Here is a 13,765-nt window from a genome sequence, read left to right on the forward strand (position 1 = left end):
TGTTAAAATTCCATACAGTGTTCCGTCTGCATATCTTATAACAGTCTTTGTGACTATAGTTTTAAAAGCTTATATTGATAAAGATATTCTTTTCAATTTGATTTATAATAACTAAATAAGAGTATCTGTGTTTACGGGTTTTCATTACAACTGATATCTCTATCTAAACTTTTTTTTTGCAATTGTTTATATATTGACGATATCTGTTCTTGGCTAAATACAATTTTTGCTGTTTGCTGCTGCCTTTATTTCAATGTCATCTAAATAATGTGCAATCAAATTCTAAATTCTTTATCTTCTTTCTAAAAATAACATTTACTTTAATAATCCTAAAACCAAGTCATAAATTATGAATCCAAGGGGGCATATTTTATCTCCTGTCGACTTTCAATTCAGTTGAAAATTTCCCAATCCCAACCACTTAAATTTGTGATTAATTTATCAAGTATTATTCATTGAAAATCTATAAATTTTAAGCGTATCATTTATTCGGTTTATTTATTTGTATACAGGGTAAACAATTTCTCACATAAACAAATATGGTGGTATGAAACACTTCAACGGAAGCACGAAACGACTCTACACTTTCCAATAAATTTCAAAATTTGATGGAAAATAATTGTTTTTTGTATAATACCTCTAGTTCTAGTAGAATCTATTATCGGAATGAATTAAGGAATTGCGTATATTCCAAATACAAGTTTCTATATTTATCCCTTGCACTTCAACTATACTTATATCCTCAAGTGTAATAAAATCTATTAATTTTCATTTATGTGGCACCTAATGGGCATTATGGCAAACGATATAATTCAAAATAGAAATCAGAGAAGGTTCAGTCACATGCACATTCTAACATTGACCAGAATTAATATCAATATAAGCTGGGTTCCAGAAAAAAAAAATAATCAAGGGTGCTAGTTACAAAAAGTTTGGGAGGCTAATTACATTAAACAATTAGGAGACTAAATAATATGGGGGAGAATGACACGCTCTTGTTATGTGGCTTGCAGTGGGTAAACTACAAAAGAGGGGATGTGGGATATAGGGAGTAAAAAGTGGAATCTCGGGGAATATGGAAAGATGAGAAAAAAATTTTAAAAAAGGGAATTGGAAAATTGGCATCCCGTGTCTCTCCCACAAGATAAAAAGTGTAGAAACAACAGTCTAAGGTCAACTCCACCGAACGGAAAAACTTAGTTTTACACTTACAGACAAATTTCGATTGAATTTGTTTCAATGGCGGGATCAAAACCATAGTCGTTTTATACTCAAATATATGTTTAGACATGATTTCATATTACTGTAAAATGAAATGGAAATCGTGATTATCGCTATATTACGAAATTTTCCTTTGATTTTGCTGACTGTTAATTTTCCTTCTCAGCGGAGTCGATTGATATGAAAAAATTATCGCTGGAATCTATATATAAGGAATATAAGAGGGCACGTGTTGTTGTCAATATGTAAATAGCGATAAACAGATTATCGTTGGTCTTCTCAATTCGATTGCTTTTTCTCACTTTCGCCGTTCCGGCTCAACCGAGAAAATCAATCTCGTTGAGATGATTCACGATAATCTATAACTATACATATTGTGGTTGATGGCTATTAACATAAAATAGCAAATTTCTTTTAAAAAAATGTTTTGAACACAGGCACTTGTCTCAGAATTTTTTCTTTTATATATACTTTAATGTTATATTAAGGTATATTAGGGGGGCTCTGAGACAAGTGCTTGTGGTTTTGAAGGACATTTATAACCATTTATAACCAAAATGCAAAATGCAAAAAAAAAAAATGCATATGAAAGGCATGAAAGTATATTTCTGTTTTGGTTAAGAATGTCCTTCTCATAAATATATTTTGATGAATGTTCTTCTCATAATTATTTTTGAATAAATACCAAACAATTTGCAAACCGTCTAAACTCGGGCATTTATAGTTTTGGTCATCAGTTTAAACAGAAACCATAATATTGCCAAAACCTGATCTTACATACAAGTACGGATTGAAAGACTTTAAAAAAAAAGGACCTGTGAAAGTGGACCAATTGCTTCATATTCGTACTGGTCTTAAGTAATAGACATAATATTCAGATTAATTACTTGACTAATACCTACGTCCAGCGACAACAATTACCTGCATATTTAGATGATCAACTAAGAATGAATAAAGCATGTTTGTACTGAAGATTAAACCGAAGTTTAAAAGTGCAACATTGCTGCAGTCCTATTTTCGGAGGAGATAAAAACACCTTGCAATCCTTTATTCTATAAATAATATTGCTGTAACCCAAAACCTATCCTTCCCATGAGGCATTAAACATTCAAGTTTGCTGATATTTTGATGCAAGTTAAAATAAACACAACAAAACCAAAAGTTTGCCAAATTTCATGCAGTTTATAAGTTACTGTAACTAATGTGATCTTAACATTGAACCAATTGATTCTAAATTAAAGTGTTGATCATCATCACAATGGGCATTAACAAATTAAGAAACCCAGAATACGAAAAACAAACTTTATCAACATATCTCAAAATAGCTGCTGTGGATTTACCCTTTAACATGTTTGTCCCAACATTATTGACCAAATTGGTAAAAGTTCGACATATGAATGGTTTTACACTAGTAATTTTGGGGCCCTTTATAGCTTGTTGTTCGGTGTGAGCCAAGGATCCGTGTTGAAGGCCGTACATTGACCTATAATGGTTTACTTTTTTAAATTGTTATCATGTGTCATTATAGATGGAGAGTTGTCTCATTGGCACTCACACCACATCTTCCTATATCTATATACGATTCAAATGATAACATCAAGAAACAAAAAAGCTATTTTAATATCGACCTTCGACACATATAACACCAAAGTCGATAGTGGTCTTCCTCATCATATGATGCATTATTGTACAAAGTTGGGCAATATTTAGACATTTGGTTCAAAAATAACATCCGAAAATAAAACAAAATAAGTCTTTCAATAGCAGCTTTGACATTACCCCTTTCAACTCAAATTCAACACGAGTCTTCTTCGTCCCATGATGCACTGTCCACTTGGTCCAGTCGAGTTTGGTTAAAGTTGGACATCTGGTTAAAACGTCAAATTTATCAATAGAACTATGACCTGTAAGATTCAAAAGTTGACACCAAGAAACCCATTTTTTTTTTTGGTCAGACATCTTAGTCTATGAATACCTGCTGTTACCTTGACCTGTTGTAATCAAAATCAAATAGGAGTTTCATCTTCCAATCCCGCCTGGTTCCTCAAACATGACTGGAGATATGGACACCATTCATTATATTATGAAGTTTTATAAATTGATCTTAATGTCATTATTAAAAAGGAGTTTACTTTAAATCCAATCTTTCCAAAATGAAACAATTATGAGATTCTGCATTGCTGTTTTTTTATATTGAGTAACATTGGACTTGTATAAAAGCTACTTTGGATTCATTATTCAATGGATGACAATTTTTGATGGTTTAGAGGGAACTTGTCAACACGAATTTAAATTGCTTTATATGCTTGTATGCATATATTGGTATTACCACCAATTAAAGTATCAAATAAAAAGCAAGTTTTCCTTATTTCACAAACATAGGTAAACACAAAAATTAATAAATCTACAGTATTTATTGTTTTATAATTAAAGTTGTATTGCTGTATAATTGTGAGAAAAAAAACTTGATAGGTTGCACTTCTCTAAATATAGACAATGCAATTTCCAAATGGAACTCCTTCAACTGCTAATACTGTACCAGTTTTACTGTCAAGTCTCAAAAATGAATATATCCTAGAATGGAAAGCTCATATTCACTATCATTTTTTTCAAAATGGTCAAAATATAGGGCTGTGCAGCATCTTTTCAACATTTATATGTGACAATCTTCTAAGATTTCAAACTTGTACTTAAATTCTGTTCAACCCCTACCTTTACTTTTGGTCTCTCTCAGAATTCAAGGCTGCTGCTAATGCTATTTTTTTTTCTATACTGGTAACATTCCAAATTAATGTCTCTATGAGATGAAACATAGAGAGATCATATCTGGTAACCAGTACCTAAACAGAATAATTTATCTATGAATATCATCTCCCCAAAAGAGGCGTGGTTTGAGAAACAGCTGTATTTACAAAGTGCAACCTTTACATTATAGGATATATCTATGTGAATAGTAATTACACTGGTTTTAAAGATATTCATGTGGAAGAACATTGTAATTGTATAATGGAAGTTGTTCTTCATTTGGAGAGACATTCTGCTTGTGTTGCTGTTCTTTATTTGGGATGACATTGTGATTGAATTGCTGTTCTTCTTTTGGAAGGATATTGTGCTTGAATTGCCATTCTTTATTTTGAAAAGCATTGTGTTTGAATTGCTGTTCTTCATTTGAAAGGACATTAGGCATGATATCCAGTTCTTTATTTAGAAAGACATAATGATTGTACATGTATTCTGTTCTTCATTTAGAAATTTATTGTTCTTGTTATCGTAAAGTCGTTGTATCGGACACAAATTAAGGCTTAGTAAATAAGAACGTCTGCTTGCAATGATACTTGTATTGAACTCTGAAAAGCTAACGTCACAACAATGGTGACGTCGTGTACAATAGAGAACGGTAGCGGGAACACCTCATGTGTAATTCTTAACACTTGTACATTTTTGTACTACTGTTCTTCATTTGGAAGAAGAATGTGCATGCATTGCTGATTTATATGTGGAAGGACATTACACTTCTATTGCTGTTCATTATGTGGAAAGACATACACTTCTATTGCTGTTCATTATGTGGAAAGACATACACTTCTATTGCTGATTTATATGTGGAAGGACATTACACTTCTATTGCTGTTCATTATGTGGAAGGACATGACACTTCTATTGCTGTTCATTATGTGGAAGGACATTACACTTCTATTGCTGTTCATTATGTGGAAAGACAAAGTACTTGTATTGATGTTCTTCCCTGCAAGGACATTGTACTTGTATTGAAGTTTTGCGGTGCAAAGACATTGAAACGAAATTGATTTTTGTTGGAGAACATTGTACTTTTGCTGTTCTTAATTTAAAGACACTAGAACACATCTGCGAATTTGCAGGCATTTAGAGCTTGGCTGAAAGTATGTAAACTGTTGTATAGGATGAATTTTTGTAACAGATTTTATGTCTGGAGAATTTCAGAAAAGGTATCAAAAGTCATAGGTACTTGGAGACAGGAAAATTATTTAAAGCGACTCTTCTTGTTTTCCAAAGTCTTATTTTTTAGCATACTGTTAAATTCCATGATTTTCGCGTTTTTGTATACTATGAACATACGTTTATTATAAAAAAAAGTGTATTTGCTATAAACTATCAATTCCAAGTTTCTTCTCCACGGCAATCACTTAGAGAGCCTCTCTATATTATAGGAGTATAATCATAGTATGCATGCAGAATAAGGCAAAAATAATTGTCCTATCCCCAAGTAATTATGAAAATTTTGTTCAAAAGTTTAAAACTGGAAGTCTTGTCGGACTTAAAAGTCAGTCTGATGATGTTTTTCTCCCAAAATAACCTAAACCGAATAATCATAAGAATGGACGACAAATGCAACTATGCATGGTACCTATCAGACACAGAGGCATGATGATTTATTGCGGAAGAAAGAGAAGCATCACACAAAATGAGGTCTTCTTGTTTAATAGTATAGATGAGCAATGAAACCAGCTTTTTAAGGCTCATTCAAGGCAAAATTTGCCTTCACATATCTTAAATGTTTTAATTACATTACATGTATCTTCTTACTTGAGCAAACAGAAGCCACATATGACACAGGATCTGCTTACCCTTCCAGAGCACCTGATTTAACACCAGGCTTTGGTAGGGTTCATGTTGATTAGTATTTTGTCTTCTATGTTGTGTTTTGTAGATGTATATTTTGTCTTTTGATTGTTTTTTAGCCATGACATTCACAGTTTGTCTTTGAGTTAATAGCTCACAAATCCCTTCCACATCTTTCATTTTTTCATTTGCATTATACTGTTATTGAACTGTAGTTTTTCAAGTAGTAAAATATTGTACTCTTTTTTTATATTTTTCATTTTTTTCAGTTCAGATAGATTTAAAGTGAAGATTTGAAATAATAGCTGGTTGCAAAGTAAAGATTATAACCCATATAGTTGTTTGTGCTAGACAAGCCTAGAAAGGAATCATGAACAATATTAAACTGCTACTGCTAATTTTTTTCTAGATTTTTATGATGAACTTCTTGTTTAATAGTTTATTCTAATAACTTGCTAATGCATTTAATGAAATATAAATGTCCCACATGTTGTCAAATAATTGTTATGTCAATCATTATCAATGCAATCACACTTGTCATATGAGACAAATAATACAGACAAACATTGATTCTTTTATAATTGTATTCATTCAGTAGTCCAGCACCAATTTTCTTTTTATAATTTTTTAGTACTATAGTACACAGTATCACAGTATAAGGGTTTCATATTCCATAAAAGAATTCTAACATTCAAGTGAAATGCCATAAATATACTGGTATCAATTCATACACCATTAAACTGGTATCCAGTTAGACACCAATAAATTGGTATCCAGTTAGTCACCAATAAACTGGTATCCAGTAAGACACCATTAAACTGGTATCCATTCAGACACCATGAAACTGGTATCCAGTTAGACACCAATAAACTGGTATCCAGTTAGTCACCAATAAACTGGTATCCAGTTAGACACCATTAAACTGGTATCCATTCAGACACCATAAAACTGGTATCCAGTTAGACACCATTAAACAGGTATCCAGGTAGATATCATTAAAAAGGTATCCATTTAGACACCATTAAACTGGTATCCAGTTAGTCACCATTAAACTGGTATCTAGTTAGACAACATTTAACTGGTATCCGGTTAGACACCATTTAACTGGTATCCAGTCAGACACCATTAAACTGGTATCTATTTAGACAGCTCAATTGCGTACATCCAGGATGTTATTAAAAATGCCACTGTTAACAAATAGGTATCATATCAACTAGATTTTCTTTTGGTTGTGTCATATCATCAGGGAAAAATGCCACAAGTTCATCAAACAAATTAGTCCGACTTTGGTAATGGTCACTCATTACTGTTATAGAGTCTGAAAAATAGATATCAACAAATTAACACACTAATTTTGTAAAAAATATTTTCTTTGTTCCAAAAGATTATGCTAAATGAATGTTTTATATATAAGTTTTGTATAATTGGCTTAAAAAAATATCATGTGATTCTGTGATTAAATCAATACTTCTGATTTTTAATCATACTTTTATTATCAAAATTCATTAACAGTTTTTATTTTTACAATGACGATAAAATTTAAAGAAAGCAAAAGACATGCAAATTTAAAGCAAATGGTGCTTCTAAATAAATATAAGCTGTTCTGCATTACTTGTATTAATTTCCAAAAAATCTTATTAAAAAAACATCATTTAACTACTAATCATTCAGTTATTGGTTTCTATGTTGTATTTGTGAACTGTCTGTTAGTCTTTATCTTTCTAAGCCATGGCATTGTAAGTTAATGTATATACTTTTTGAGATGGAATGCCCCTTCCATATCTTTTGCCTATTTTAAATTTTACGTTTTTTATATTGGAAATTTCCTATATAATAACACCAGGGCCAACAGACATTTAAATATCAGTGCATGTGCAAATCCCCATGGAACATTTTTTTGGAAATCAGTTAATAACATTGTATCAAGTTATAACAAAATATTCTGAACTCACCATCAAACATTTCTTCATCTTCATTATCAGTTTTAAATAATGTTGATGCCAGCTGATGAAACTGTAATAACAATATATGTATGTCCTATCAATGAAATGTATTTCAGTATGATTACATGTTTATCTTGACCCAATGTAGGATCTTGATTTTTATTTTGAAATATCTACTGAAAAGTTTTGAAATAACTGTATAAAAGTATGAAGTGTTATATTTGCATACTGTAACATTTGTAAAATAGAAATCCTTGAATTCACATTTTAATACAACAAGATATCTGACATAAACTTAGTCTTCTGTGCCGATTTTATCATTTTTTACGCAAATATTTCATATAATCGTCAATTTTTTTTCTCTCTGTCTATTATGATTTAACAAATATGGCACCTTATTGTAAACAATCAACAAAAAGCAGGGATATTGAGCACGTGCTTAACATGTACAATCAGATAATAGTTTATTTCAGTGACAGATCCATGTGTATTGCAATCACAAAATTTTTACGAGCAGGGTCACGCTAAGGTCACTTTGAATACGGAAAATATGTCGGCGAATTGCTTCCCTGGAAGCAAGCAATTAAAAAAAAGTAAACTTCTTCTAAAAGTGGACAAATTAAAAAAATTTCTTCAGAAAAAAGTATATTTACATAAGTTTAATAATAAAAACTATATCCATTTTGTTATTAAAAGCATACGCATCATTTTTTTTTATTTGCGGTTTCATATGACTTTAACATCTAACAGACCTCTTGTTTTTCTTCTTCACTTCTATGATCCACTATTTGGGCTAAATCTTTTTGTAAATATTCCATGGCAGCTTTTGGATATCGTTCCGCCATTTCCTGATATCGATGCTTCCTTATCAAATACTGACATCGCCTTAATAAGTTCTCTGCAGAAGGTCTTCCTAACTAATTTACAAATTAAAACATGGTTACTTCTTTATTTTGTACTTGAATAACGATAGCTGTATCATCATTTTGCGTGCTGATTGTTTTCCGTCTTTTGCAGATTTGTTTTTCTTCTTTTGAGGAGTTGTAGTGCTGATTTTTAACAGATGTAAATCATGAATAAACTTTGAGTGAAGGGACTTACCACATTACAGAAAAGCATTGCAATAAAATTGAGAAAGGAAATGGGGAATGTGTCAAAGCGACAACAACCCGACCATAGAGCACACAACACCTGCTTTATAGATCAAAAGAAGAATGATTTGCTACAAACAACTCAATTTCATAAATTAAAATATTTTGGCAGCTTTGAAAAGTTTCTGATGATAAGTATTACCTACTTTTTGTAATTTGTTTGATAAACAAAATTCGTTTTCGTCCCAGTCATATAATAATTACAGAAAATAAGGAATTTTGTACCAAATCATAATTTTATTTCATTTAAGGAGAAGTGAGAACAAGCAAATCATACATGAATTATCACAAGATGATCAAGTCATCAGAAAAATGGAAAATAGCTGAGAATTACAGAGTTGAACGTAAAAAATGATCAAGTTTTTACTTACTTTTAATGACCAAAAATCATCTAGCCTCATTTTAGGTAAGCTTTCCTTCCCTGGATTTCCACCAAATAAATAATGCACCTAAAATATACAAGATGTAACTTATGAAAGAGATATATGCTTGCATCCTCTTGCAAAATAGCAACATAATTAAAAAAACTGAAATCTGAGTGGATGTAAATGAACATATGAATATCTCTTAAAAAACTACAAAAATATACATACCTATTGATATATTAAAGTATCATACACATAAATATACATATATATCATAAAGAGAACATACCTTTAAGTCTTGTGTTTAATCATTTCAGATGCATAAATGCCAGTGCAATGGAAAATCAAATATTTTAAAAGAGATTGTTTTGGATACAAAACTGTTAACTTATGGCAAATTTGAACATTCAAATGAATGAAATATTGGCCTTTTCAAATATGCTCAGGATTCCCTTAAAGGTCAAACAGATTTCTTGTACCCTCATAGAGTGTAGTATTGGAACTGATACAGCCCATCATTATCATCAATTTTATCAACATTAGTGTACATCAAAGCAAGCAATGATATTGAAGATATTAAATTTGAACAGATAGCAATAATACACAAGGAAAAAAGTCGTGAGTATTCTATTATCTGGCTCAGAAAAAAATAAGTCTGTATCAAGTTATTATTCTATTATCATACCTTTTTAATATGATCAAATACTAGTTGATGTGCAAACCTTGGAACAGGTTCTAAATGCTGCATTTTTGTCCAGTATTGTTGACCAGAATTTTCATTTTTATAAATGCATGACCTAAAAGAAATATAAAAGATAGGAAGATGATATAATCAAAGAGCAGATTGCTCTGAGGGATATGATTGCCATTGATTTCATTGATACATGTTTTAGTATTATTTTCAAAAATAATTCTTTGTATTATTTTCAAAAATAATTCTTTGTATTATTTTCAAAAATAATTCAACTGCACATGTAAAATACTCTAAAATGTAATTTACGTAATCTGAATAGTTATTCAACTTTAAAAATAGCCAATCCTCGATACAAGTGTATGAACAATGTACTTATTGTGTTTATTTTTGTACTATCAATTCCATGTTGACTTTCCACAGCAGTCACAGAGAGTGAGAGAAGGTATTTCACTTCATACCTTATCACCTATTTTCCTACGTGAATTCTAGGTGGAACCCCATTCCTAACTCTTTTAATATTTAATTTCCGTTGGGTCAGTGGGCATGACTCCTTTCCATACACATTCCTCTGTTTAAATTGAGATAGGTTTTAATATAATACAAAGTCTATCGACAGAACGAGTTAATTTGTCTCAACGTATCATTTGACGAAAGTTACTTACGGCAGGGAGACAACTTGAAACGATAATATGGAAGACTCCATTTTGGCTGAAGGGGTGTTCTAGTTACATCTTTACGTTGTGGACTACATTTATTTTAATTTAAATGATGCATATGATTTAAAATTTTGCAACAACAATAACCCTCAATAGCAGACAGACATAGAAAGGATCTCGTGAGTTTCAAATTAATCATTGGAGTGGGGAATCCAGAGCAACCATTCAATCTGATACCCCTTCAACTCAAGACAAGAGTGCACACGCTGAAATGTCTCGCCTTCTATACTAATCATTGATATTATGTTGATAATCCTAAGTATAAAGCTAAGCTTTATAACAACTGTACAATAAACTTAACATTAACCAAGATAACTAAACAAAGACCAATGAAACTTGAAAATGAGGTCAAGGTCAGATGAACCATGCCAGACAGACATGTACAGCTAACAATGCTTCTATACAACATATATAGTTGACCTATTACTTATCGTTTAAGAAAAATAGACCAAAACACAAAAACTTAACACTGTGCAATGAACCGTGAAAATGAGGTCACAGTCAAATAAAACCTGCGCGACTGACATAAAGATCATAAAATATTTCCATACACCAAATATAGTTGACCTATGGCATATAGTATTAGATAAAAATTCGTAAGGGTTCCACGGAACCCAGTGTCTCGCCTACTTTTGCTGTTAATCGCAGACTCAACAAAAATGAGGAAAGACATCAATAAAAATTTCCCTCTCGATACTGTCTTTTGATTGAAAGATTAAGAAGCTTCCAAGTTTGGTAAAAAATCCAGGATAGATTATGAATCTAATAAATGTTTTATAAACTTTAACTGCAGACTGTATGTAATGTTAACTGGAAGAAAAACTAAGTCCATTTATAAGTAAAATACGGAAAAAGTGAATTTTTTTTTTCACAAAATTTACTTCTGAATAATATCTTATGATCAGAAACAAGCTTTTGTCTAAGTTTGGTAGAAATCCAGGATAGTTTAAGAACATTATAAAAATTTTAAAAACTTTAACCACAGAGTGAATGTTTTGTTTCTGGCAAAAAAACTAAGTCCATTTATAAGTAAAATACGGAAAAGTGGAAATTTATTTTTACAAAATTTTCTTCTTGACACTATCTTATGATCATAAACAAGCTTCTGTCCAAGTTTGGTACAAATTAAGGATAGTTTATGAAAGTTATTAAAATTTTAAAAACTTTAACCACAGAGTGAATGTAATGTTTCCTCGCAGAAAAACTAAGTCCATTTATAAGTAAATTACGGAAAAGTGGAAATTTATTTTTTGCAAAATTTTCTTCTTGATACTATCTTATGATCATAAACAAGCTTCTGTCCAAGTTTGGTACAAATCAAGGATAGTTTATGAAAGTTATTAAAATTTTAAAAACTTTAACCACAGAGTGAATGTAATGTTTCCTCGCAGAAAAACTAAGTCCATTTATAAGTAAAATACGGAAAAAATGGAATTTTATTTTCACAAAACTTACTTCTGGATACTTTCTTATGATCATAAACAAGCTTCTGTCTAAGTTTGGTAGAAATTCAGTATAGTTTAAGAAAGTTATTAAAATTTTAAAAATTTTAACCACAGAGTGAATATTTGTGGACACCGCCGCCGACGACGGAATGTAGGATCGCTTAGTCTCGCTTTTTTGACTAAAGTCGAAGGCTCGACAAAAAGACCAAAACTCAAAAACTTAACTTTGACCGCTGAACCATGAAAATGAGGTCAAGGTCACATGACATCTGCCCGCTAGACATGTACACCTTACAATCATTCCATACAACAAATATAGTAGACCTATTGCATATAGTACGAGAACAGACCAAAACACAAAAATTTAACTATAACCACTGAACCATGAAAATGAGGTCAAGGTCAGATGACACCTACCAGTTGGACATGTACACCTTACAGTTCTTCCATACACCAAATATATTAGCCCTATTGCTTATAGTATCTGAGATATGGACTTGACCACCAAAACTTAACCTTGTTCACTGATCCATGAAATGAGGTCGAGGTCAAGTGAAAACTCTGACAGACATGAGGACCTTGCAAGGTACGCACATATCAAATATAGTTATCCTATTACTTATAATAAGAGAGAATTCAACATTACAAAAAATTTGAACTTTTTTTTCAAGTGGTCACTGAACCATGAAAATGAGGTCAAGGACATTGGACATGTGACAGACGGAAACTTGTAACATGAGGCATCTATATACAAAGTATGAAGCATCCAGGTCTTCCACCTTCTAAAATATAAAGCTTTTAAGAAGTTAGCTAACACCGCCGCCGCCGCCGTCGCCGGATCACTATCCCTATGTCGAGCTTTCTGCAACAAAAGTTGCAGGCTCGACAAAAACTATATGCATGTGCATAATTACCTAAACAAACCCTAGACTTGTGATTTGTAGCAAGGACGTATATTAAATGTTGATTAAACGACCTCCATTTATTTCTGGAAGTACAATATCAAATTTCAGTTTCATAGCGGTGACATATATGAAAACACCACTTCAGTTCTTGTATGACAGAAATAGATTTATCGATCGGAATTCAGAGAACTCTCGCATGTTATCAAAACTGGGGAAATCCCTCTGACATGTTTCTAAATTTATAAATATTGCTTAATTCTGATTTTCTGTGTTGTTAAAACACGCATACAAGTCAAGGGAAATATCGAAACATGAAGATTATGAAAAGAACATTATAGGACAGTTGTTTAAATTCAGTCCTTTTGTTTTTTATACCATTTAAAGCAAGACAATCTCAAGAATCTGAGATGTTCCCTGATGTTTAGAATAAAACGGTTGACGTGAGGGCATGCATGGCCCTGAGTCAATGGTATAAGTCTACAAATTGCTTAAAAGCAATCGAATCCCAAAAATCTTAATTGATGGCATGTGAAAGTATCTTCTCTATGTGAATTTCAAAAGTTAGAAAGAACTTTCTTTTCTGAGGACAGAATTATAAAAATGCTAACTTTTATTAGAATTTCAAGCAATTTCACTGAATGCCAAATAGTTAAACAGTTGGTTCTGCCCCTGCCACCATGGTATCGTTGCTTCCAGAATTAAAAGTTGATGACAGAATTCTAACAC

General features: G+C 31.6%; 1 protein-coding gene across 3 annotated transcripts in view; it reads right to left on the reverse strand.

Moving 5' to 3' along the window:
• Window positions 1–6,386: 6,386 nt before the first annotated feature.
• The window catches only part of LOC143041851 (muskelin-like), a 38,728-nt gene continuing 31,349 nt past the window's right edge, over window positions 6,387–13,765 (reverse strand). For all 3 annotated transcript variants that reach the window (XM_076213969.1, XM_076213959.1, XM_076213977.1), the window contains exons 17-21: window positions 9,965–10,076; window positions 9,286–9,363; window positions 8,516–8,680; window positions 7,773–7,833; window positions 6,387–7,138 (exon numbers count right to left, since the gene is read on the reverse strand). In XM_076213969.1, the coding sequence (XP_076070084.1) occupies window positions 7,011–7,138; window positions 7,773–7,833; window positions 8,516–8,680; window positions 9,286–9,363; window positions 9,965–10,076 (544 nt within the window). In that variant the 3' untranslated portion in view covers window positions 6,387–7,010. The remainder of the gene's footprint in view (window positions 7,139–7,772; window positions 7,834–8,515; window positions 8,681–9,285; window positions 9,364–9,964; window positions 10,077–13,765) is intronic.

This window comes from Mytilus galloprovincialis, chromosome 1 (genome assembly GCF_965363235.1).
Source record: "Mytilus galloprovincialis chromosome 1, xbMytGall1.hap1.1, whole genome shotgun sequence".
Lineage (NCBI taxonomy): Eukaryota > Metazoa > Mollusca > Bivalvia > Mytilida > Mytilidae > Mytilus > Mytilus galloprovincialis.